Genomic DNA, 27,636 nt, shown 5'->3' with positions numbered 1-27,636 from the left:
AATAAAAAAACAGACCTGGACATTTTTAATTAAGGTTAAATTTCAAAGCAACTTTTTGTTGTTTTGCCACACAAATAGGAGTATAACTGATTTTTCTGATCGCATTTGAAGTGTATAAAGGTTCACTGGGTCACATTTCAAAGCTGTTGAGTGATTTTTTTAATTCTTGTTTTCTTCTGAGTCCACGGGTGGGGGTTTATTTAACAGGCAAAGTCTGCCACTTTACTGGTCGTCTAATACTAGCTTTATCTCAATTAGTCTTCCATCATGTTATGTCAAATAGAATTTTTTTGTTGATTTTATAATGGCAACAGACATGGGTCAATATAATGTCACTATGGCTACTCTACATTAAATTGCTGTCAATGATAAATGACATAATACCATGAAATCCCAAATTATATCTCTAAATAGCAAAACATTTATTGACGTGGTAACGAGCAACCGTACATAGTTTTCTCATGTGAAGCATAGGAAGGGGGATTCTGCATGGGAATTATTTTTGTTTTATTCTTAAACTATGGATTAATTGTAGAGTAATCTCTGTTGGAGTCTAGAAGTGAGATAGAACTGTGTGTATTAGTGTGATGAAATGGTAACTCTTTTTTTTGCTGTACACGTTCTTCTGAGGATCAGGCTTGAACATAATCACCATCAGTTATTAGAGGCAGTCTGTTTATCCTGCTTCTAACACATAATGTAAGTTAAAAGCAAAATAAATAAATTACCCCAAAGCAAACCAGCATATGAGCATTTTTTAAAATCATACAAACACAAAAAACAAACAGAACTTCACTTTTGTAGTCTAGGCAACCCATGCTGCACAGAATTAAATCACTTGATTCCTCAAGTGGATCTTCACTTTCTCTCTTCAACTTGACATTTTTTTTAATTAAAAATTATCTATAAGCAGCAAGAGAACAGGACACCCTTGCTTCACAGTCCAATTTAACTGTTTTTTTTTGGAAAATCACAGAGATAAGATAGCTTCTCCAGGGAGAATATTAATTGTTTTAAGACTGAAAACAACTACCTGTAAAAATTCAGCTGTTCAGTACATTAAATGAAAAGTTATGTTTTGGAGTACCCCAACAACTATAGGCTGGTATATCTACAACTAATCCTGGCTCTATTCCTGGAATCCACTGTAAACGACAAGCTCTCGCAAGTCAACAATCACAGCCAACCTAACTGGATTGCTCTTACAAACAGCCGGCACAGGCTCAATGGGCCGAATGGCCTCCTTCTGTGCTGTAATGATTCTATGAACCTATTATTTACTCACCAATTTGGCTTCCATCTTCTCTCTAATTAAAATAAGTTAAATTCTGAGATTCTCTGTCCGTAACTTATAATTACATAGAATTTTACAGCACAGAAACAGACCGTTCATCCCAACAGGTCTATGCTGGTTTATGGTCCACATGAGCCTCCTCCCACCTTACTTCATCTCACCTTATCAACATATCCTTCTAGTCCTTTCTCCCTCATGTACTTAAATTACTAAATTCTTCATCTGTCTACTCTGAACCCCTTACAATGCATCAATGTCATTTTGAAGGTTGAGTGGTCACAATTTTGCTATAAATGCATAAAGCAAGTGTCTGGTGAAGGACATAGATGGAGTTCTACTAATCTTTTCAACTTCAACCATTTGGTCAGGGTAAACTAAAGAATTGTTCAAAAGAAAATTACTACATACAAATGCTTTGTAGATAAATGCCTGAAAGTCCAGGCCTGCTCTTTTATGAGATTATTGCCTTGCTATAACAGGGCTTTTTTGTAGAAAGTCCTTTAGCTGGTAAAAAATGCAATGCCTCCTAAATATGTATCAATTCCAACTGTGAAACTATTGACAATATCACAAAAGTAAATAAAATGGTAGGTTAACAAATGAGCTGAAAAGACTATTTTCATGTTTAACTGTGACTGATTCTTGATCAAGACGTAATTGATGGATACATCATAAAATAGATGATACAAAGTTGTCAAAAGTCAAAAAGATTAACGCACATATAACTCTTACCACATCAAAAAACACGTTTACCACATCAAAAAACACGTTTACACAGATTCAGAAGTTCAATTTTGTAGACAAAAGTATTCAACTTCCTTTAGACCATATCAAACAAACAGCTGAACCAGTGACTGATGTCATATCGGAAGATGTGGGGACCATTCTGTACCCCAATAAAGACCAGTCATGAATAATCAGTTTATCTGTTTTTTGGGTGGTCTTGATTTAGGGGCAATGTTGTCCAGGACACTGGGAGAACTCCCTGCTCTTCTTTGAATGGTGCCGTGGTATCTTAAACCTTCACCTGAACCATTGTTAAAGACAGAAAGATTTTTGTTCAACACCTCATCCAAAAGATGAAATAGCAAAGAAACTGGCAATAAAATATATGAATTCCAACAGTGAATCTCCCACGAAACACATTTTACATATTAAAACAACAAATTTAGAAACATGTTCAACAGAAGCAAAATGCCATGCTTTATTTACATGATCAGAAAGTTTAATTCTTTCCATCATCGTGTGTCAAATGGCACCTATAGCATGTGAAGAAGTGTCTATCCCACTATATAAATGTCACAAAAGTGTCTACCCCCACACTTGCAGCTGGTTGGCTAAAATATCAATTACATCAAACAGCAACTAATCACTATTAACTGAAAGAAGCCAATTGCCTCACTTACCACTAAACTAGGAAAGGTACAAATAAACAATTAGCAAACAGGAAACTTATCAATTAAGATTTGACAAACAGCAAAAAAAATGTGACCAACTACTGAGTAGCAGACGAGGAACAACAAAATCTCAAAACAAGTTTTGGAAGTGTTTCAAGCCACCATCTTAGGTACTCAGTTACGCAATGATATAATACTAAAAATACATTTTCTAACTTAACAAACGCAAAAAAAATGCCAAAATGCAGATGGAAATCTTAAAAGTTATCTCCATAAAGTTGCCTTTTCTGTGTTTGAAATCTCTACAATAATGTCTCCCTCCATATGCCTGTTGTTCTCTCAGGAGCCTAGGGATTGAGTTTCAGTTGCTTTCTGCTTTGTGCTGCCTTCTGCTCAGCTTTCTCAGCCTTCTTTGTGCCTTAGAATTCTGCTCCATCATACAAGGACAACCTACGACCCCAAAGTCTGCACATGAATGATCAGGCTCTATTTTCCCTGGCATCTTCTTTTGGAAAGTTTCATGCTGCCTTATTAATTTTATTATATGTTTATTTGCTCCTCATATTTTTTGATTTATCATTTCTGGCCATTTTATCCACCCTGTGCCAGATTCACCAAGGCAAGTTCTCCACTCTGTGGCCAGATTTCTTGATGTGCTTCAAAATGGCAGGACACCACAGGGTTGCTCTCAATTGCTCCCAACCAGCACTGCACATCTCAATTAGCGCATGTCCGAAGTGTTAGTCACCTATTTTGTTTACAGCTGGCAAGTTGCATGGATGAACAGGACATGCAGAAAAAAATAATGGCAGCTTACCCGCAAATGTAAATGCCTAAATAAATGCAAGAGACGCAAGACTAAGAATTTTTCTTACCTCTATTAGCTTCCGTTCATAGGTGTTAGCCAGCTCATCGTTATCGACCACGGGTTTAGGTTCTGGGATCATAAGATCTGTATCACCACTCCGCAGATTTGGAAGAACTAAATGAGACCAGATAGTAAGACAAATTTGAAATTGTGCAGCTATTTGTGTTACTTTCTGCATAGAAGTTTATAATGATTAAACATTATTACACATTCAAACATAATTCAATTACCAACATTACGATACCTTCAGCTGTCTGAACACTTTGGTTGCCTTGGCAACGGGCAGTTGAAAAGACTATCTGTAATCACCAGGTATTGTTCTGTGATTTATAAATGCGAGAGGTTCGAGGATTTCTTGACATTCACCTGAGGAAGGAGGAAGCCTCCGAAAGCTTGTGGATTTTAAAATAAAATTGTTGGACTATAACTTGGTGTTGTAAAATTGTTTACAATTGTCAACCCCAGTCCATCACCAGCATCTCCACATCATTTCAGCTATTGTCCTTTAGGCATAGTCAGATTTTTTAAAAACACTTTCCTGTGATGTGACATTGAAAAGTAAGCTAAATTACATTTCTTCGGCACACGTACTAAAAAGCCATAGAAGCTTAGAAGGGATGAATTAATTTTGATGTTGTCAATATCAGACCATTAGCGGTGGGAAAACTGGAAACGTACAATACAAAAACAACACAAATATTCATTTGCACTATTTACGATATGGCCAGTGAATAATTCAGTATTACTCACTTCTCAATGTATTCTGAACTTACCCGCTTATTGGTCTTTTTGTAGTTTGATACCAGCTACCTTTTGAAATGATAATTCAAATCCTAATTGACCCAAACCCAGTGCATTGCCTTCAATGTCGTTCACTGGCAAGCTTGTGCTGGATTGGCCAAGGCAAGTTCACCACTATGCGGCCAGATTTCTTGATGTGCTCCAACATGGCAGCAAACCACAGAGCCCTCCCAATCTAAGAGCATCTTAAGAAGATATTTTGTACTTCAAGGTGCCACCAAATAACTAATAGATCCTGATTCATTGTGTCTGACGGGTATGTTGAATTATCTGAGCTGTGTTAATTAACTTAAAACAATACCAGCACATACAAATGACACTCAAGTAATAACATATGGCTTAAAGGTTTAAACTCTCAAGTTTGGGGTACAAAATTAATAAAACAACCTCCAGGTTAAGTTCATTGTTGAAGTATCCTAATGGGAAATCTGCAGATTTTTTCTCAAAATATCATTCAACATTATGTAGGTGTAACAAGGACTGCAGTTGGCAATCAAATGAGAAAGTTAGGATTAAAATAACTTATTTAATTTGTTCTCACAAATTCACTTTTGCTGAACTGCACAAGTAGCATTTGTATAAATCAGTATCTGTATTTACAGCATAAATAATTTTCTGTAGGAATTCATTCTCTTTTCAACCAGTCTTTGTCCCAGTGCCAAAAAGCAGAGTGTTCCTTGTGGTCCCATGACATTCACATAAGAGAATTAACAATATAACAAGTTAATTAGGAAATGTACTCTATATTGGGATAATTAAACAAAATTGGAGAGAAAGCGTATTGTAGGCTGTGTGCATCAATCTATTCCTTCCCCCTTGTGTATGACACAGATTCTACTGAGATCTTTTTATATTGCGCCAATACTGCCGGGTTCCCAAATCTCTAAAAATGGGTCTTTCTAGCAGCCATTCTTAGCGTTCTGGCAGTTTTGCACATGACCTGTAGCTGACTGTGTAAAGCCTTTGCTTCAGAAACCTGGCAGCAGAGTATGGATCTCAAGCAATATAAACTCACCTATTGTGGAACATGATCACAAGGCCAGAGGACAGACCATGCTTAACACATTATTCACTCTTGTCCACAGGGAATAAGTAAAAATTACCCAATAGTGAATGATGAGGAAAAACCCAAGAAAAATACCGTAGCTATTTAATCAATCAAAACTCCCTATTTTACTGACTAATTTGTCCTCTTCACGCAAAGAATAATTGCGAGCAGTCCACTGGGCTAATAAGTACTTACACCACAACTACCATGCATGGTACTCTAAATCTTATGACACTATGTGGAATCAGCATCGTGATGTCAAACTTAACAATCTAATGATCGTTCTGTAACAGTTTACTCTGATCTGATCATAAATACTCAAGCGAAGGAGTAAGTACAACACTGAGTATTTACTACAAAAGAAATGAGATCAGTGCAAGCCTGCCGAGTAACGTCAAGTTCAAATTGATTGCTTGGTTTCAGTGGTTGCATTCTACAAGCTTGGGGCAAGTTTCCGTGACTGCCATAACGAGCTCCATTGTTTCAGTTTTCCAGCTTCGGCCACCGGTAAGTTAACAAGTAATTGCATTGAAGAAAGCCAGTGATTTCAAAAGATAAAGTATGCAAGATTAAGACATACCCTGTTAAAAACACTTAAAAATCCCCTTGTTTTAGTTTTAATTTAAAGCATAAACAAGACACAGGCTTTGGGTCCAGCAAACTACAGATAATGTACAATTAGTGCTATCATGGACTCAACTCTATCTATTTCATTTTATGAGGGAGCTGAAGAACCACACGTGGAAATTCCAGCAAGTTAACATGGTCAAATTTCTCTCCATCTTGAAATGCCCAAGAGAAACTGTAAGCAAGGCCTGAAAAGCTTCCCTCCCCCCATCTACAAAGGTGTGCAAAGCCTATCTAACCTTGCAGTACTCATCTTAACTAGTGGTTTTCTACAGTGCCTTCAACTCAGGAAACATCATATTCCATATTGTATTTGATCATCTCAGTCAATATATGTAATCTTCAATCACATGATTTCTAAATGAAAGTAATAAGTACTGTATGCAAAAATGAAAACCAATTTTTTCAAAACTTAGAAAATATAACAATTAACTACCTTTCTTTGGAAAGAATTAAAATTTGAGAATTTACAGCAATCACAGATTATCTATGCCAACTTGTTCAGACAGTATAATTTGACTGACATATTCATATATTTTATCCAAGACAGTGCAGTTTAACATTTTCCTCTATGGAATTCTGAAACAGCAACTGTCTACTACTCAGATTAGTAAATGAGCTCAAGTTAAACACTGAAGGTGAGAGTATTGATCCACTAACAAAATAGTTATCCTTAATTGATATTAAACTTAAATAAATCACAACTCGTTTATTCTTGAGGGTTGACAATGCCAGAAAAATATCAAAACATTTCACTGAGTATGCACAGTGCTGTCACAAATCATGAAATTTTTGTTGAATTTGTTAATGTACACGTCAAAAAATACCTGCTGTATTTTGTTCTCCAAACAACATCTATGCTTTGCTATCAGGCAGGGAAGTGATTTAAAATGGCTGGCTGCTATGCATGAAAGCTACAGAGGTTAGGCTCTGAGATCCACAGAGTATTAACTCTGCACATCTGAAAAACGCTAGTACTGTCAATATTCCCAGAATAGTAGTTGATCATCACTGACAATCAGAATACTTAGGCACCCATTGCAACATTGACAAGATAGTTACCCCTAATAATGAATTTAAATCGAAATTGTCAGAGCATATTTATCCTCCTCAGAGTTGACAATGCCAAAATATCAATACATTCCTCTAAAAGCATAATTGTTTAGCTGTGAGAACATTCCTAAATTAATCATAAATTCGGTCCTAACTAGAGAGGCCGATGAGATTTGTATTAAAACACAACTCAGTAATACAATATAAAGTCTTCTCTCCCACGAAACATCAAGGTACACACAGTAAAAGATATCCATAACGTTCAGACAATTTCAGTGCTATTAAATAAGAAATAACTTTGGTTCCAAGTGTTTAACAAGTGCCTTTTGTTCACCATATGAGTTTCCTCTTGTGTATTTACCTTCGTACGAGTGAAGGAATTTAAGAATTCATTGCTGTACCAACATGTAAAACAGTTTTAAAGAAATACAATTCCAAAGACGTCAACTACTAATATCAAAGACTCTACATTTATTCCTTAAGGGCGCATTTAGATTGCCATTTTCACATGAATACAATGTGAGTTCAGGTGTGCATCAATGTAAACTGGCAGTATAACTCATGGATCTGGTCCCGATTTGATTTCTGAATGGACAGAAAGTCAACTAGTGTGAGCTCACCTCCAGGAGTATATCAGATCGTCATACCAGTTCGATTTTGCTTCAAGTCCTGTTTATAATGTTAGTAGAGAGCTAAGAATCCCACCCACATACTCCTCGCAATAAAAAATTGAACACTTGAGACTCAGAGCTCTACGCCAGCACCTGTGGCTCACCTCAATGTGGCCTGCAATGATGCACAGTCAGCAATATAACTCTGGTCTACCAGATACTGCTCTGAGACCACTAGCTGTAATATAAGAGAAACTGACCATCCCTCCTGCCATGTCTGACTGATGTGTCTGTTTGAAGACAAAGATCCATAAACTGAAAATAATGCTGTGTTGAGTTCACAGCCATTTACAACTAGTTCTTAGGTGCTTTGCACAATGAGGATGATGTTGAAGATAATGGTGGTGATTATTATTAATGAACATTCGATGAAGCCTCTCTGGAAATGTTGCAGTGTTTCAAAATGTCTGAGAACTTTCACAGGTTAGAGTTCTTACCCCAAATCTTGAAATATCTTCAATAATACAGCCTAAGTATGCTTGGGGTGGTGATGCTCAAACTATAACTAGTCAAGCATGTCCTCTCTTATGTACATTTTTAATAACAGTTTTTACATTTCCATAAAAGATGAAAAGTTCACCTTTATGAAGAAATCAACAATCAAATGTTATGTTGTATATGTACAAGAAGAAAATTCTGTTCAGCTACCTCTTGACATGCTTTCCTTGAAAATAAAGTGTCCCTGGAGATTTCAACTTGGTTAGCCTGCATTCGAAAATTCAACACAGCCAACTGTGCACCATCTGCCAGAGGCCTGATAGTCCTTCCTGCTTTAGCTTCACATCACATATTTAAGTTCTGGATCAGCTCAGGTTAGGGCAGTCATTACCTTCTAAATTTCTATCCCAAGAGCCAAAGGTGGTAATTCAGATAACACAGCACTGTGCCATCTACCCCCGAATTACAATGTTCCCATATTTTCCTTTACATAACAAGTTGTGTTGTATAATGCCAATTTTGTTTAAAAATGCACTTAAATTTCAAAATAACGTACCTAAGTAATATATTCTGTATAGTACATTTCCCTGTATTCCACTATAGAGCACAATTGTATTACTGCATCAGAATACAGTACCATCTTTCTTATTCTTTGATCTACGTACTGCCAATAAGTAATTCAAATCTAAAAGACATCTGACTTTCTAAAAAAAATTTAACCATATATTCCAAAGAATAATAAATACAAGCAAATACACAGCTGTGGTTGAATCTCAGGATTCTGAATATCAAATAAACTGTTCAAGTCTTCATTTATGATTGAAAATCTAAATTGACAAATTACTGCCTTATATCTTACATGCCTTATATACATATGTATTATATATATATTAAATATATATATATATATAGCTGAGAAAGGACTGTGAAGATAGGGGGCTAAAATAGGGCAAGCAGGGAAAGATACAGCGGGATGAGGGAGAGGCAGGTGGAGTGAGGAAAGGGAAAGGTACAGTATCGTGATGGGCCGGATAAGAGTTAGAGGTCTGCAGGGTGGATTACAGAGCAGGGTTAGAGACTAAAGGAAATGGATGCATTGTTGAGACAAGTGACACGAGTACTTTAAGTTCGGGGAGGAGGAGCATGGAGTATGGGGGGGGGAGGTACAGGTACTCCAGTGACAGGGAGGAAAGTAACGGGTTGGATGATCTGCAAACTACTTAATGAAGACTGGCAAAAAATCACCACAATGAGTCAATAGAAAGTCATTGAAATAAAGTGCAAATATCTAAAATGATGGAAAGGCATGGCCGAGCCACACACAACAAAAAAAGGCAAGAAATTTAAGAAAACTAGAGAGACAAAGAAAGGAAGAAAACTGGAGAAAAAAAGAAAAAAAAATTACAAATCCAGGAGGTCTGAGATGAAATCAGAAAACACACAAGAGACAAACCAGTCCTGAAAATAGATTTAAAAAGTGGCCAACATTGGTTGGAATCGTGCAGAAGATAAAAGTTTGAGAGATCAGATTTGCAATGGGAGGGAGAATTAAAGCAGCAAGCCAAAAGTAGATGAAGGTCACACTTGCAGACAGAGTAGAAGTGTCTGTCAAAGCGGTCACCTAATCTTTGTTCAATTTTCCTATTGTAGAGGAGGCCACACTGTGAGCAGTAAATCCTGGAGGAAGTAATCATAAATCACTGTTTCACATGCAGTAGTGTTTGGGGCTCCAGACCCTGGTGTGGAAAATGATGAATTAACAGGTGTCACATCTGCAGGATAATGTGTTTGCATCCAGCCCAGACTAACAGGATGAAAATCTCCTCTCTCTCACAGCTTAGGAGTCTAATGTGAAATAAATTTGTGCAATCTCAGTCCAGTTCTTACAGGTCCAGAGCACAAGAGTGCCTGGAATTTAGGAGTCTCACCCCATAATGATGGCTAGTATGCAAAGTACAATTGTCACACCAGTGTTAAAGTAGGCGCTCAACTAAGGTAAATTGTCCAAGTCCAGTAGAGGAGCTTTACTCTGCATCTAGTCTATGTAAAACCTGTCTGGGAGTATTCAACACTGACAGTGGGTGCAAAGGTGAAAAGAGGTCAAATTCCATAGCACCAGAACTCTCACCTTGGTATACACAAAGTTTGGCACTTTTTTTGTAAATGAAATATTAACTACCAACAACTTGTTGACCACGTCAGGGACAAAACTGGAAAACTTACAATAAACTCATTGGTCTAAGTTCTAGAAACGAGGATGGTGGGATAGTTGATATGGATAATTTCATGCAACAATGAATTTCCCTGTAGGAATTGTCCAATTTACCCATGTACATATGAAAGATAGCAAAAGAAAATTGGTCTAAATGTCTTCTTCAAAATGATGTTGGCTAAAGTTATCTTTCTTACCATGTCTCATTCAGAAATGTACAATTTTTAGTATACATAATAACCTTTATTAATAATTTTTTCACCTCAGCTTTATCACATAGATGCACTACATTCTTGACTCTAGTTCTGGTTTAAAAATTCTGAGTGATACCTTCTAACACAATCCTACAAACTATGCCTGCCAATATTCAAATACGGAGGCTTCTGGAAGTTATACAAGCACAACACAGATAGAGATTACAATCAGTGATGCAGAATAAAACACTTTATACAATACATATTTACATGGTTTATACCTCCACTAAATCACTGCTTTTTTCAAACTGTCAGAACAAGAGTGATCGGATATCTCATACACCACCTGCTCCCAATGTACATTCTGTCTATTTTACTGGAATTGGAATCTTTTTCCAGTGAGAATTAAAATGAATATTACCTGTTGCTTTTTTCTCCTCATTTCAGGCATTTGATAATAAAAATTCCATTAAAAAATGTGTTCATACTGTACACATCACTTCACAGCATCTCACTACATCTGACAAAAATGTAACTTTCTTTGAGGATTTTTTAAACTAAAATATATTGCATAAATCGAGCACACTGGGGAGCAGAGGTTTTTCAAGTTGAACCACTTGTGTCAAAGCGGTTGTAACCCACTCATGACTACAGCAATTGAGAGTCATGAAGTCTCACTCATAATGACTAGTATTAACACATAACCTCCGTATAAATATATTGTTTAGTGCCGTTGCATACACTCACCCTTATTTTACATAACTGATTAAAAATACCAGCATTCCCTCAACTCATTCAATAGTTTTTAGGATTACAATAGGCCGGATCTTGTTGGAAAAATAACAGCGTGTAAACGACAGGCACCATTATTAATGTGCAAATCGGCCAGCAATTTCAGGGGATTAGGGGGCACACCATCAGTTACGAATCTCCAGAATTTGCTGGTCGATTTACACTGCTCTGCCAGTTGCTTCACACAAACGGCATCTCGCCCTTAGCCTCCCCATTATTTTTAAGAACTTGCACATTAATTACACATTAAACTCACCACAGAAAGTTAAGTCTGATAATTAACAATGCAAGTATCTTTTTAACGACCTGATCATTGTTAATGCAGTGCCAATCAATCACTCTGGCCCAGAAATTGAATAATTTAAACTGTGGAGTCTCATTCCTCCAGTTGGTGATTTGTTCTTGGAGATTTTTTTAAATGTCAAAATTTTAATTTTAATTTTTTTGTCTTACTTTTCCTTTCTTGAAAATTACCCCCTGCGTCCATTAACAAAGCATTTATTTTTGAACTTAATATAAAAGTGGAAAACCATCTAATTTAGTTTGGATTATGCCACATTATACCATTCATTTTGGTAAGGGAGAAAAAGAGTAAAATAGGGCCAGTGACCAGTGGACACAGATCTAAGGTAATTGACAAAAGAGCCAGAGGTGAAACGAGGAGAAAGTCTTTTATGCAGCGAGTCATTATGATCTGGAATGCACTGCCTGAAAGGGTGGTGGAAGCAGATTCAATAATAACTTCCAAAAGGGAATTGGATAAATACTTGAAAAGGAGAAAATTGCAGGGCTATGGGGAAAGAGCAGAAGAGTGGGACTAATAAGATAGCTCTTTCATTGTGCTGGCATGATGAGCTGAATGGCCTCCTTCTGTGCTATAAGATTCTATAAGTTCATATTGTCAAATCTGAACTATTGAAACTCAGATTCTTTTTCATAAATCAGGTCTCCTAATTCAAATATCAGATTCTCACAAATAGCAGCACTACCTCACTCCTAAATCACAATGCTGACTCTATTTAGATCTATGTTTAAAAATTACACATTCAGTTTAACAACTCATATATTTGTTCACACAAACTTGGTTCTGAAATGATAAAACACAATCCATCAATGCTCTGCTAACATCATTGACATTTTTACAAAATGATCCATTTAAAAATAACTTGTTTTTAAATACAGGAGGAGTCATGAGCCTTTCGTAATGAGATATTTGAAATCAGATTACAGGAAATTCAAATCCAGCATTACATTTACCTGGAAATTGGTCTGACATACACAGTTTGTGCCAATAAATTAAAGAGGAATTAAATCCCAGCAGTGAGATTACTTTTACTGCATTATTCATTTAGTTACTGTGACCTTTTCTCAGCTGCTTCTCATTCCTCTGGTCAAAGCACTCCATGCTTATTTACTCAGGTCTCCGAGGTTGGCATGAATTTTACTCCTCATTAAGAATTATTGGTGATTTATGCCACAATCACCTCATTCTCATTTATATGATGTAGCTTTCTACACTAACAATCACTACATGATAATATTTATTTCAAGTTTTATAACAATTTCATCTGCATTACATTGTAGAAAAAATCCAACTTCTACATTAGAGAATAAATGATGACGAGGAATGCATTATCAGCTTCTAATGTACTCTACAGATTTGGTTGACAACATGGAACAAAAACAATGCTTGAACATTGGAATTCAGACCATACCGTCATGGGAGGGTCTTGGTGCAATTTAGGTTAAAAATGCTACTATTGAGCTAAACTCAAGGAGTTACATTCATATGACAGCAAGGCTAGCATGTACAACTCAAACTTCAGATGGCATGTTTGAACCTGCAACCTAGGCCATGATTTTAACATGGCGGCGGCGGGAAGTCAGCGGATTTGTGTGTGGGGAACCAGGAGGCAAAGTGAGCGCGTTTAAATCTGCAATCGTATCTCAATTGCAGTCAATTACCTTCGCATCTGAGTTTCGTGTCTCCAAGCTGCGCAGTGGGTCTACTGCACAACTGAATGATGTGATTTAAAGCCCACTATTTAGAGGGCCAGTCCAAGAATGGATTTTGTAGGAGAAAGGAGAAATGGAGTCCAGGAAAGCAAAGGCTGCCCCTAGATTTAATGATACCTCCCTGGATGTATTGCTGGCTGCAGTGAGAGCCAAGAGGGAGGTAATGTTCCCAATGGATGGCAGGAAGAAACCTAGCTCTGTAACCAAAAATGCTTGGCTGGAGGTGGGAGGTGAGCTGCAGGGAGTACGGAGCCCAGGTCTTGGGTACAAGTGCAGGTAGCATTTTAATGACCTAACCAGGTCAGGAAAAGTGAATACAGTTGCTGATTCACCCACATCCTGTATTGTTCAAGACCCCCCCCCCACCCCCCACACCGTCACTCTGTGTCGGCACGCCTGCCCATCACATCACTCCTCACAACAACTTAAGTGTCAGCAGCAGCAATAACCATCCTTCACTTTTTATGCACTTCCTAAACTGCCTATTTATTCACCCACCACTGCCACTCACCCCAATCCTGATGCAATGAGAAGTATCTGTCTGATAATCACCCTCTGATGCATCTCTTTCATGGTCAGCCTCACCCAAAGCAATGCATTCACAGGGTGAATACGTCACCTTCAGTCACTCACAGGTTGTTCTTTCTCCCCTTGCAGAAGAGAGCGCTAAACGCAAGGAAGAGAAGCAGCACTAGAGGTGGCCCACCACATAGTGGAGGTGACAGATGTGGGGGAGCAGGCTATGGAAATAAGTCAGAAAATCGCATGCCTATCCATCGGAGATGGAGAGACTGGCAACCCGCAAATGGCTGGTGACAGAACTTTACTATCTTTCACACACACGATGAATTGACTTGATCAATGATGTGGCTGTGCCAGACCTCAGTACAGTCATTGGAAAGATTGTCACTTTTGCAATGAATCATTTTCTGTTGTCTTCCAGGGCCTTCACAAGAAATCAGCAGAAATGGAAGAAAGCAATTCCTCAGAGGAGCTCAATCCTTCTGAGGGTGCACCGTCACATGACATACATCCATGCACCAGCGCTGATACTCGCACTTTGGTGGGTCTTGTTAGACAGTTAGTTGGGTTGTCACCTGGTGATTCAGCACTCAAGTGTGCGTGAGTAGACACTGCTGGCAGGGGAAGCTGTGGAGAGTCCGTGTCGGGGGCACACTCCTCTCCAAGCTCTGCTCAGCTGGACACAGATGCTGAATCCGGGGGGGCCCCATTATTGAGAAGGAGAATGTTAGAGGTGCAGCAGCAACTTTGCGAGGTACTGGAAAAAGTGCCACGCACACTGTCCACAATAGCGGAGAGGATGGAGGAGTCCAACTCCATCGCAGGTGGGCTGGTGGCGCAGGTAAGTGCAAGAATGTCTGCGATGGAGAGAATGCTATCCTCCATTGATCTTCAAGCACGGCTCTCTAATGAACCCATGCAGGCCTTGATCAGGGTTGTGTGGATTCTGGATGCCAACATGTCTGCCGCCTTAAACAGGCAGACGGATACTTCAGCCATGACCTTAGAATGCAGCACATCTGCTCACCCACCTGCTGGCCAGCAGAGTGGTGGGAGTGATGTTGCGCTGGCCCAGGAAAGGGAAGATGGCAAAAGGGAACGTGGAAGTGGCGACTCCACTCAAAGCATTCCCACATCTCATGCCGTACCCCCTCCTCAACTGGTACCTGCAATGCTGCCTCCTCTCCTGATGGCCAAGTCTGCCCCTGCACAGGTGCAAGAGGAGCAGTCTTTGGTGGGATCCTCCCGGGCTCCAAAACTCAGAGATCATAGGCAGAGAGCATCTCAGCAGTCAGGGCAGGGATCTGTGGAACCTGCCACTACCTCTACTGATGCCACAGGGGATGCACCACGCAGAAGCAGTAGGAAGAGAAAGGATAAGCAATTGTAATTTATCAAAGGTATGCACAAGGGTGTTTGACTAGCTGTCAGGTTGTTAATTTAATTTTTTTTTGTTATGGTACATTAAATTTAATTATTACCCCCACCACTTGGCCATTATTCGCTCCCTTTTGCGAATTCGCCCTTTCATTTAATTCATCATGAATGCCAAGACACGATGCCACCCATTGGAAGCATGTGCAATGTGCGTGGTTGAAGGACTGTTTTGTGCAAAGGGAGCAGAGGTGGATTGGTGGTAGTTGTTGTTCCAGGCGGCCTGAGTATTTCAAAGTCTTCAATTTGCACATCTCATTATGAGAACCTGTTAGCGATGAGTGAATCTCTGGCAACAAGGGCAGCAATATGCGCGGCTGCTCTGGCGATGGGTTCCCCATTTTCATTTTCCTCCTCCTCCTCAGATGTACTGTGGATTAGATCCATTGCACCCCCTATCCTGATCTTGTAAGTTTCAGGGGTTCCAAAATGTAGGTAAATTTATCTGAACACAAGAATTCTCAGTGTCAACAAAGAAATCTCAGTCTAAACACAAAGACCTCCCAGCCAAATGTTTGTCTGTGAGAACGGAGTGCCCAGCTGCAATACCTCACCTTTCATTGAGATGCGTCAATCACTGATTTAAAGGGCCAAAAGAGTTTCAGCTGCAACTCACCTCCATTTCAATGGCGTGTTTCAGAAGCCATGGGAGACACGTTCAGGAGAAGTTAAATCAGTTTCTGTTGCAAAATCCACAAAAAGTTAAGTACTTAAAGTGTTTCAACTACCTGAATTGGCCCCTATAAAGCCTGCCGGCTTTAAGTGAGGACAGGATTTCTGGGTTGTGCGTGCGCATCCTAATGCGCCTGGGTTAAACCCGGAAGTGGGCACACTGGAGCCAGGATGTGGTCCCGCTCCAAAAAGCTGCTACTTTAACCTCCCACCTGCCCCCAACCCACCCGTTCTTGGGGGTTAAAATTACCGCCCTAGAGACAATGAATGAAAATTTGACATTCCTGTGATTGTTCACACTCATTGCTGCGGCAAAACCCTTTTCATTTGAACTTAGCGGGAGTCATTGCCAAGGTAGGCTGGTGGATCCTACTCATGGTGAGGAAGTGTAGTCAGTTTTTACTAAAAGTTACCATTTGGGTTAGGCTTTCAAAAAGAGAGCTGTAAAAGGAGTCATGGGTCAGGCAGCAAATTGCAGTGAGAAGGTTGAAAAGACAGGGAGAAGGAGTTTCTGCTCTGGGCTGCAGGACCGAAGGAAGAGGAGTTATTCTATTCAAGTTAAGAAAGACGACCCACTGATATGGGATAGTGTAACGTATTCATTATATTACAGCATCATGTGAAGATAGTGAATCTGATCCTAATGGTTCCTCTGTATGTTTTTCTTACAGTGGAATAAAGATGATTAATGATTTGTATCCAGTCTTGACTCAGCAAGTAGAAATTCAGTGACTGCCCTTGACATCAAGGCAGCATTTGACAGAGTGTGGCACCAAGGAGCCCTAGTAAAATTGAAGTCAATGGGAATCAGGGGGAAAACTCTCCAGTAGCTGGAGTCATACCGAGCAAAAAGGAAGATGGTTGTGGTTGTTGGAGGCCAATCATCTCAGCCCCAGGACATTGCTGCAGGAGTTCCTCAGGGCAGTGTCCTCGGCCCAACCATCTTCAGCTGCTTCAACAATGACCTTCCCTCCATCATAAGGTCAGAATGGGGATGTTCACTGACGATTGCACAGTATTCAGTGCCATTCGCAACCTCTCGGACAATGAAGCAGTCCGTGCCCGCATGCAGCAAGACCTGGACAACATCCAGGCTTGGGCTCATAAGTGGCAAGTAACATTCGCACCAGACAAGTGCCAGGCAAAGACCATCTCCAACAAGAGAGGGTCTAACCACCTCCCCTTGACATTCAACAGCATTACATCGCCGAATCCCCCACCATCGACATCCTGGGGGTCACCATTGACCAGAAACTTAACTGGATCAGCCACATAAATACTGTGGCTACAAGGGCAGGTCAGAGGCTGGGTATTCTGCAGCGAGTGACTCACCTCCTGACTCCCCAAAGCCTTTCCACCATCTACAAGGTCAGGAGCGTGATGGAATACTCGCCACTTGCCTGGATGAGTGCAACTCCAACAACGCTCAAGAAGCTCGACACCATCCAGGACAAAGTAGCCCCCTTGATTGGCACCCCATCCACCACCCTAAACATTCACTCCCTTCACCACCGACGCACCGTGGCTGCAGTGTGTACTATCCACAGGATGCACTGCAGCAACTTGCCATGGCTTCTTCGACAGCACCTCCCAAACCTGCGACCTCTACCATCTAGAAGGACAAGGGCAGCAGGCACATGGGAACAACACCACCTGCACGTTCCCCTCCAAGTCACACACCATCCCGATTTGGAAATATATCGCCGTTCCTTCATCGTTGCTGGGTCAAAATCCTGGAACTCCCTACCTTACAGCACTGTGGGAGAACCTTCACCACACGGACTGCAGCGATTCAAGAAGGTGGCTCACCACCACCTTCTCAAGGGCAATTAGGGATGGGCAATAAATGCTGGCCTTGCCAGCGATGCCCACATCCCATGAACGAATAATAAAAAAAAGTCTTCCAGAGAGAATGAATAAATATACTTGTGAAAGGCATGAGTATCTCGCCCAGGTGACGAGAATGCTATTGGTTACATCCTCAGGTTATAGAAGTAGATACAGGGCGGTGTGAGTGAACTCCCATAGAAGTACGACACTCAAACCACTGAAAGGAGTGCCTAAGGCCATGAACCCGAGAAGGTAGTTACGGCAGACCTGAATTCACAATACCTATATTTTGAATAATGCAGCACTGAAAGGGAATAAAGTTGTCAGTACACTCTCTTTCAGTTGACTGTCACAAATTATCTGAATTTGGCAGGGCCAATTGACAGTCCTCTATGGAAAGAAGCATGGAGTCAGCCCCAGACATTTGCTCAGACTGTGCAAAACCGACATCTGCCCAATTCTGGTTTATGACCATCCAGCCTGGACAACAGCAAGTCCACCACAAATTAAGAGGCTGCAAACAATCCAGAATCAAGACATAAAGGCAGCGTACTGCTTGCCAGGCTTTATTTGCTCCACCTGTCTGCGTGTCAAAATTCAAAATTTGTGGATGACACCAAATTTGGGGAGGGAGGGTATCCTTAATGCTGAGGAAGACTGTGATAAAATAAAATAGTAAATTTGCAGAATGGGCGTGTAAATGGTAAATGAAATTCAATACAGATAAGTGTGAGGTGGTGCATTTTGGTAGGAGGAATAAGGAAGCCACATACTCCTTGGAAAGTAAGAGTCTAAACGGGGTAGAGGAGCAAAGGGATCAAAGGGTAAAAATTCACAAATCATTAAAAGTAGCAACACATGTTAACAAGGCCATAAAAAATACAAACACTGGGGTTCATTTTTAGAGGAATAGAATTGAAAAGTAAAGAAGTTAGATTGAACCTATATAGAACCTTGGTTAGACCACACTTGGAGTACTGTGCACAGTTCTGGTCTCCATATTACAAAAAGGATTTAAAGGCACTGGAGAGGGTGCAAAAAAGATTTATAAGGATGACACCAGAACTGAGAGGTTATAACTATCAGGAAAGACTGAACAGGCTGGAGCTCTTTTCTCTAGAAAAGAGAAGGCGGTCGGCCTAATAGAAATCTTTAAAATTAAGAAGGGGTTGATAGGGTAGATGTAGAGACGTTTCCACTTGTGGGGGGAATCCAAAACTAGGGGTCATAGATAGTAGATAGTTTACTAATAAACCCAATAAGGAATTCAGGAGAAACTTCTTTATCCAGAGAGTGGTTAGAATTTGGCACTTGCTACTACATGAGTAGTTGAGGCAAATAGCATTGATGCATTTAAGGGGAAGCTAGATAAGCACATGATGGAGAAAGGCATGGAAGGATATGCTAATAGGGTTAGATGAAGTAAGGTGGGAGGAGGCTCATGTGGAGCATTAACATCAGCATAGACCAGTTGGGCCAAATGGCCTGTTTCTGTGCTATAAATTCTATGTAATCTATTGACTCCAAACAATCGTAGAAAGGCTTCTGAGACCCCAACGGAAGTAGCTGCATTAGTCAAGGAACAACCCATAATTGTCACTGCTGATAGTGGAAGAGGGACAAAACCAGCCCCAGTTCATGTGCAACACTGGACTGTCTGGTCTGTGAACCTGCAATAGATGACAGAACTGACCAACATTCGATCACAGACAGCATTATGGAGCAGGGGCAGATTGACTGATATTGAAATCCACACATTGGTCAAAACTGACTGCTACAAATTCTAGAATACCCAATAATAAAAAAGTGAAAGGATCATAAATTCTGGAAGATCCAGAGTTCAGAGAAGGTATACATAGATGAGGTAAATATACAAATACAAAAAGAGATAACATGGAAAAGAAATGAAGAGTGTAGAGAAGAAAAATCAAATTGACAAGTTATAAGCAGGGAAAAGTGAGAGATAAAGGCTCGTGGTGTTGGCTTGGACAAAAAAAATCAAGGGAAAGGAGTAGCTTTAAATGCAAACAAGAAATGATAAACGCACGTAATACAATGCTCGGAGTGTGAGAAATAAATTGGGCAAACGAGAAGCAATTATGTCATAAGAAGATATTAATTTAATAGTACTAACGGAAACTTGGCTGCAAATTATGCAGGAGTGGAAAATAAACATATCAGGTTACAATGTTTTTTTAGGAGGAACAGATTGGGTAAGAGAGGAGGAATGGGAATATTAGTGAAGGAGGGAATGCATATTGTAGAGAGGGCTGATATACACAAGAAAGTTCAGACAGAGTCAATATGGTTAGAGATCAAAGGTTAAAAGGGATTGTCACATTAGTGGGGTTATAACACAGCCCCCCTAATTGTGGGAGGGAAATAGAAGAGGAAATCTTTAGACAGATCAGGGAGATAAGCAGGAATAACAAAATTATTGTCCTAGGAGATTATAATCATCCACTCATTGATTGGCATAAGGAGGGAGTAAATGGAGAAAAAGGAATAGAATTCCTAAAATGTGTGCAGGACTCCTTCCTAAAGCAGTATGTCCATATGCCCACAAAGGGGCAGGCAATGCTAGATCTGGTTATGAAATAGAGCAGATAGATGGGTTAAATTTGAGTACCTCAGAAGTAGTGGCCACAATATGATATGGCTCAAGGTCCAAATAGAAAGGTGAAAAAGAACAAAAGTGCACCAGATTGGAATAGGGCAGATTTGGAAAGATGACAAGTGAGCTAACTGAGGTGAGACTGGAATAAAATTGGCACACAGGACTGTAGATCAACAATGGCAGATTCCAAAGTTGCAGAATAAATATATACCATTAAAAAGGACTACTTCAAGTTTCAGAGTGCCATGAATAAATAAAGAGGATAGGAACAAATTAAAATTGAAGAAATTGGCACATGGGGCCTATAGGTGTGCAAAGAATGATAGAAATAAGAGAGAATATGAGAAAATAAGGAAAGAGATTAAGAAAAGTATAAAGAAAGCAAGGAAGGAGTATAAGGAGAGAACCTCAAAAAATATTAAGATCAATAAAAGTATTGAACAAATGTATGAACGGAGTGCGCCTTGGCAAATTGGTAGCATTGCCGCCACTGAGGCAGGAGGTTATAGGTTTAAAATCCACTCAACAGCCCCAGCAAGCAGAGACGAGAATTAAGAACTCTAATTATTGGATTGTTACAGTGGGGCACTCGTGTCCGATAGGAGTCGAGTGTCCCCTCCCCCCACCCAGCCACAATCGTATCCCCGGCGAGCAGGAGGCTAGAGCTCCAGTTTCTGAAAACCGGGTTGACAATCAGTGGGGTACTCATGTCTGATGGGAGCCGAGTGCCCTGCCTCCCCCCGGCAAGCAGGAGACCAAAGCTCCAGTCTCTGAATACTGGGCTGACATCAAGCAAGGTATTCACGTCCAATGGGAATGGAGTGGTGACTCCCCATCGTATCTAGTTACTTCTCCTGGTAGGGAGTTATGAGTCAGGCTCACGACCTGTCCACAGGAAAAGGGACTTGGTTACGGAAACAACCCAGAGCAGCATCTGCTGGATGTTAAGCAGTGGAAGTGATGGGTTGCCTCACTTGGCATGGAAGAGAAGAAGACAACGACAAATATATCGGTAAGAGAGAATTGTTAAATGTAAGTTGGCACCCCTAAAAGGAGACGGTCGATGAGTTAGTAGAGGATGTGGAAAATGGTAGGATACGTAACAAGTACTTTGCTTCAGTATTTACAAAAAAGAATACTGGGGAGGAGGTAAATTCTGAAAAGTGTAATGTATTATAATACAAGGAAAGTATTAGAGAATTTAGTTGATCTGAAGGAGGACAAAATGCTAGAACCTGATGGGACATAGCCAAGGAAATAGCGGATAAATAGCAATGGCTCTAGAAATTATATTTCAGAGTTCTGTTGAGACTGGATGTGTGTTGGAGGACTGGAGAGTGGGCCAATATAATATCCACTTTCAAAAGTGAAGACAGAGCTAACCCATAGGATTACAGGGTAGTTAGTTTAACATCTGTGGGAGGGACAATTTTGGAATCTTTAATTATAAATATGAACAAATATCTAGATGAAGAGAAAACAATTAGAAGTAGCCAACACAGATTTCAGAAAGGAAGACTGTGCTTGGCAAATCTGATAAAAGTGTTCTCGAGGAGCTGACAGATACGATGGATGGGGAAAATGCAGTGATGTGGTGTACATAGATTTTCAGAAAGCCTTTGACAAGGTATTAGACATGAGACTAAAAGAGAAGATTAAAGGGTATGGAATTAAGGGCAAGGTAGCAAATTGGATTAATAACTAGTTAGAAGGGACGAACGAGAGAGTGGAAGTTAAGGGCAGTGTCTCACGGTGGTTGCTGTCCCAAAGGATTCTGTTCTGGGACTGCTTCTGTTCTCTGTGTAAATCAATGATCTTAATATAGTACTTGAGGGAGTAGTGTCCAAATTTGTAGACAATGCTAAAACAGGAGGTATAGTAAATAATTCTGAGCGCCAAAGGAAGCTGCAAAAGAATATTGGCAAGATAGTGGAATGGGCAAAATAGTAGCAGATGGAATTCAATGCCAGTAAATATGAGATGCCACATTTTGGTTTTAAAAAAAAGTAATAATTGTACTTTGAATGGGGGAAAGCTGGATGATGTAGAAGAGCAGAGGGATTTGGGGTTTCAACTTTCCAGGCACTTTTATAAAAGCAGGAAAGGAAAATCAGAGTGATCTAGATGTGATACATCGCACCTCCGACTGGCCAGGACAGTATTATTAGAAAACTGGGAGCTAGTTTTACCTAGCACCCTCTCTGCCAAAAATGGTATACAGGCAGTTAAAGGAGTGGAAGGAAAGAAAATATAATAAGAGATTCCATGGTTCTATGTATTCTCAGGTTAAAGAAAAAGCATCCCAACAATGAAAGTTTAAAACTTAGAAGTTTACAGCCATTTGATGAGGTTAGATAAAGCATCTACTGTCTATTGAAACATCAGTTATTATCTTCAGTAATGGAGGGGTCAAGGAAAGAATTATAGAAAAGAAAATGAAGCAAGCTGCACTTCATTATCCTCTGAAACTTTAGGAGAAATGTATTATATAAAACATAACTACAAGTACAGCACTCAATAATCTTTAGATTTATAATAGATTCAAAAATCAGTGAATAATCATACATTAGAATTAACCTTCAGCATAAACTTAATTTGTTTACTTCAATTAACTATATGATACTAAATATAACTGGCAACTGATTTTGAGAAACATTGTTAATTCTGATTGCCATTTATGATAGGCAGCATGCAACACTGGAAAATGTTAATTTGTTTACCAAACCTTGGGCATTACATTGATTCTCATTATTAGTCTGGATGCAAAAAATCTTAACCCTTGCGGCAGCCTACTTCAGACAACACCATTGTTTGAAAGGATTTGCTCATTAAAATAGACTAGGAAACGTTTAAGGAATCTGAAAAGCATTTGCCTTCCCCGAAGTCTTGCCAGTAATTCTGATATTTTAGCTGCCTGGAAGCTACCCAAGTTAATGTGCTTGCACAACCCAGCTACCGAATGTCTGAGTAAATCAATATAGAAGAAGAAACCTTGTGGACAGTAAGCTTGCTCATCTTGCTCTTTTTCTGGACACATAATAGAAAAGCTTTTACAAAGTTGCAATTTTAAAGCATTCTACAAACAAAAACACACATTGAAAATCACCAATATAGCAAATCATTTTGGTAAAGGACAGCTCAAAGTCAAAGCAGAAGAAATTTTGGGACTTACAAATACAGTATTATATATAACATGCAAATAGTCCTGTTGAGAAATCACTATGGAATATCGCAAAGTAGAACAGATGGCATATTAAGTCCCTACTGGGCAATGAAGAAGTTATTGCCTGTGAACTCAAGTTTGGCTTGCAAGTAATTTGTCCATTCAGAGAAAGGGCCATAAATTAGCTGCAAGAAAAAATCTGATCAAAATTCTGAAAAGAGATACTTGTATTTAAATGCACCTCATCACATCATAGAAACATTGCAAAGTGCTTCACACAATTAAATACATTCTTTGGAGTTTAGTGATCATTATATACACAATTGTGGTAAATGTACACGATTTCAGTATCTCAAAGGTTAACAAGTCAAGCAAGAGATGACCAAATGAAAGGGATTAACAGAGATAATAAGTAGTGATTGCGCCTTACTTTGTGAAAAAGGCAACTATTTAACTGCTACATTAGATTTAGTATTTAGCAGTCCACGAGAAATTATTATTAACCTGCATGTAAGTGAACACTTCATAACAGCAGAGTAAAATTCAATACAGCATTCGAAGATTTATGGCCTTTTCTCATTCTCTGTTCTCCCTTGTTCTTATTTCAACATTTCTTGTTTTTTTTCCTCCCTTCCTCCTCCGTCATGCCGCCCACTGAGCACAGCAAAACAACCTAGAAACAAACTCGGCTTCAGAAGCAAGGTCTGCACAACAAAGCAATGGCCATCATTGGGGTGTACTACTGCACACAGTTCCTGGGTCATTATGCCTCAGTGATTTCCTTTCATGAAAATGCAGCACATCATATAAAGTTATATACAGCATTGTATTTCAAATGTGAATCATAAATTCTATAAATATCTATCTCTTATGGATCAATTTATCTCAATAGAATGCTCACCCCAATCCATAAAATGCAAGTTCTTGCCAAGTTTTATTATTTTCACTTGCCTTCAATATGAGAATAAAATCTTTTTAGGCATAAAACAATGGACCTTTTGTGCTTAGAGCAGACACAGCATTATTTCTGTGCAGACATCACAGATCTTGCAGATAATTACTACATAAAGAATATTGGACCAATGGGTGTTAAGAATCATAAGCAGTACGTTCAAAATATAAAAACAAGTAGGAGTAAATCTGACTTATTTCAAAACATTGTGCTTAATTTAAAAAAAATGCCCATTTGTTATACAATTAATAGGTAGGTGCAGAAAAATTCAGGGTGCAGAAAAAATAATGTGCCTGAGTGTGTTGGTCATTGGCATAAAACTGTAAACAACATCAATTAAAAAAACTACAAATGCTGAAAATTTGAAACAATAACAGAAAATCAGTCAGTAACTGTAGGAAGAAAAGGCATGTTAATGTTTTGAATAGAACTTGAAGAAGAGTTCTGCTTGAAACGTTAACTTGTCTTTTCTCTCTGCAGATGTTGACTGACCATGTGTGTGTTTCTAGTATTTTCATTTTTTGTTCCATACAGTACCTCCCAAATAGAAGATATTTTATTTACACCTGCTGTTACACTACACTAAGCAATTCCATAATTTAAAGCGTTCCAAAATCTAATGCCCGTTTAATCGCTTACATTCACGCATTGAGTATTTCTTGGTAGATTGACTGTTATGAATCAAAAAATAACAAGTCAGCAGTGAGAAGTGCTAAAGTACAGTAGGAGCTTTCAAACTGTGATCTGAAGCAATTGTGTTAAAAACCAGTCAAAAATGCAGGGAGATTTAAGGAAACGGGTCACTATGTCCCGGAGAAACTTCCATACACAACTGAAGCCAGAAGTAAAGGAGAAACCCAATTCAACAAATATAATGCTAAATGCACCATGAAACTCTCAACCAACAGGTAAACACACATTCAAACACGCACACAGCAGAGCCTGTTCAGAATTCATAACATATATGTAACAAGATGAGCACATCTGATAAAATGCAAAAGTTCATCTTCTAAGCAATATTTTCGAAGTGCATGTAAACTTCCTATTAAAAGCAAAACATAAAGTGGACCATTTATTTTGTAAATCATGTTGTCCAGGTTTTATTTTGTGTACAAGTTACCATTTTGGTTCTTCAGTTCTTAAATAACAAACAAAGTGATAAAAGGAACAGCTTTGATCAGAGACTAACATTTTAGTTTGAATACTATCACCACCGATTCCATCCCCCTTTCCGGCCACTGTTTCAGGCTGAACCAGACTGCTTGCAACCTTGGCGTTCTATTCGACCCCAGCTGAGCTTCAAATCCCATATCCTCACCATCTCCGTAACATTTCTCGCCTCCGCCTCCATCCCCGTCTCAGCCCATCTGCTGCTGAAACCTTAATCTATGCCTTTGTCACCTTTAGAATTAATTATTCCAATGTTCCCCCGGCCGGCCTCCCATTCTCCACACTCCAAAAAACTTAATTTCATCCAAACTCTGCTGCCCATATCTTAACAACAACATGCATTTATATAGCACCTTTCACGTAGTAAAACGTCCCAAAGCACTTCACAGGAGCGATCATCAAACAAAATTTGACATTGAGCCACATAAGGAGATATTAGGTCAGGTGACCAAATGCTTGGTCAAAGAGGTAGGTTTTAAGGAGCGTCTTAATGGAGGAGAGAGAAGTAGAGAGGCAGAGAGGTTTAGGGAGGGAATTCAGGAGCTTAGGGCCTAGGCAGCTGAAGGCACAACCGCCAACGGTGGAGCAATTAAAATCGGGGATGCGCAAGAGGCAAGAATTGGAGGAGTGCAGAGATCTTGGAAGATTATGGGGCAGGAGGAGATTACAGAGATAGGGAGGGGCGAGGCCATGGAAGGATTTGAAAACAAGGATGAGAATTTTAAAATCGAAGCGTCCCGGACCCGGAGCCAATGTAGGCCAGTGAGCATAGGGGTGATGGGTGAACGGGACTTGGTGCAAGTTAGGATATGGGCAGCAGAGTTTTGGATGAGCTCAAGTTTATGGAGGGTGGGAGGCCGGCCAGGAGAGCATTAGAACAATCAAGCTTAGAGGTAACAAAGGCATGGATAAGGGTTTCAGCTGCAGATGAGCTGAGGCAGGGGCAGAGACAGGCGATGTTTCGGAGGTGGGAGTAGAGGGTCTTGGTGATGGAGCCTACTCACCAATCACTGCTGTCCAAGCTGACCTACATTAGCACCTGGTCCTTCAATGTCTCAAATTCAAAATTCTCATCTTCATATTTACATCTCTTTATTGCCTCGCCTCTATCTCTATAACCTCCTCCAGCCCTACAGCTGCCCCCTCCCCGCGAATCTGTGCACTTCCAACTCTTGCCTCTTTTGTATCCCCCTGTCGCCCTTCATTCTACCATGGCTGTATACTCTGGAATTCAAAAAAAACATACGAACATATGGAAATGATGGGCAGCAAAAAAAATCTGGTCCCATCAAGCCTCCCCACACAGACGTGATGCATGAAACATCATGATTAGACATCCCCCTACCCACTAACAGCCAGGTAATCTCCTGGAGAGGCAAACCAGATTAAAAACCCAAGGCCAATTAGGGGGAAAAAAAATCTGAAAAATTCCTCTCCAACCCCCTTAGGTGGTCGAAAACTAGTCTAGGAGACCACGCCGACCGTGCTTATATTACCCGATATTTTGCCTACCTTTTGTAAGACAGGATCCATAGAAAGTACTGGTCCAACTCTCTTCTAAAGTTTTACAGAGAGTCAACACTCACCGGTCAGCTGGCAATTGTTTCAAAGGTCGACTATCCTTTGTAAAAAGAAGAACCATCCAACATCTAACTTAACCCTATCCGTGCCTAACTTATATGTAAGACCCCTGATCCTCCCCAATCTATCAAGCTGAAGTAATCTATCTATAGGAGAGGGGGATGAGCGAAGGGGCAAAAAGGGGGAAAGAGAGGTGGAGAGAGTGTGAAAGAGAGGCAAAGAGAAAGACAAAGTCTGTTGTCTGGTCAGATGCAAAAATTTTTTTAGAATGGTACAAAATTATA

At 39.7% G+C, this 27,636-nt stretch overlaps 1 protein-coding gene across 4 annotated transcripts in view; it reads right to left on the bottom strand.

Moving 5' to 3' along the window:
• Positions 1 to 27,636, bottom strand: part of snx29 (sorting nexin 29) — a 594,171-nt gene that overhangs the window by 405,263 nt on the left and 161,272 nt on the right. For 3 of the 4 annotated variants that reach the window (XM_068003253.1, XM_068003254.1, XM_068003255.1), the window contains exon 15: positions 3,567 to 3,673. In XM_068003253.1, the coding sequence (XP_067859354.1) occupies positions 3,567 to 3,673 (107 nt within the window). Of the gene's footprint in view, positions 1 to 2,140; positions 2,322 to 3,566; positions 3,674 to 27,636 lie in introns of those variants that run through there. The other variant, XM_068003257.1, reaches the window with a different exon arrangement.

This window comes from Heptranchias perlo, chromosome 22 (assembly GCF_035084215.1).
Source record: "Heptranchias perlo isolate sHepPer1 chromosome 22, sHepPer1.hap1, whole genome shotgun sequence".
Lineage (NCBI taxonomy): Eukaryota > Metazoa > Chordata > Chondrichthyes > Hexanchiformes > Hexanchidae > Heptranchias > Heptranchias perlo.
The sequence above is the reverse complement of the archived record's forward strand: the minus strand, read 5'-3'. Positions and strand labels throughout refer to the sequence as shown.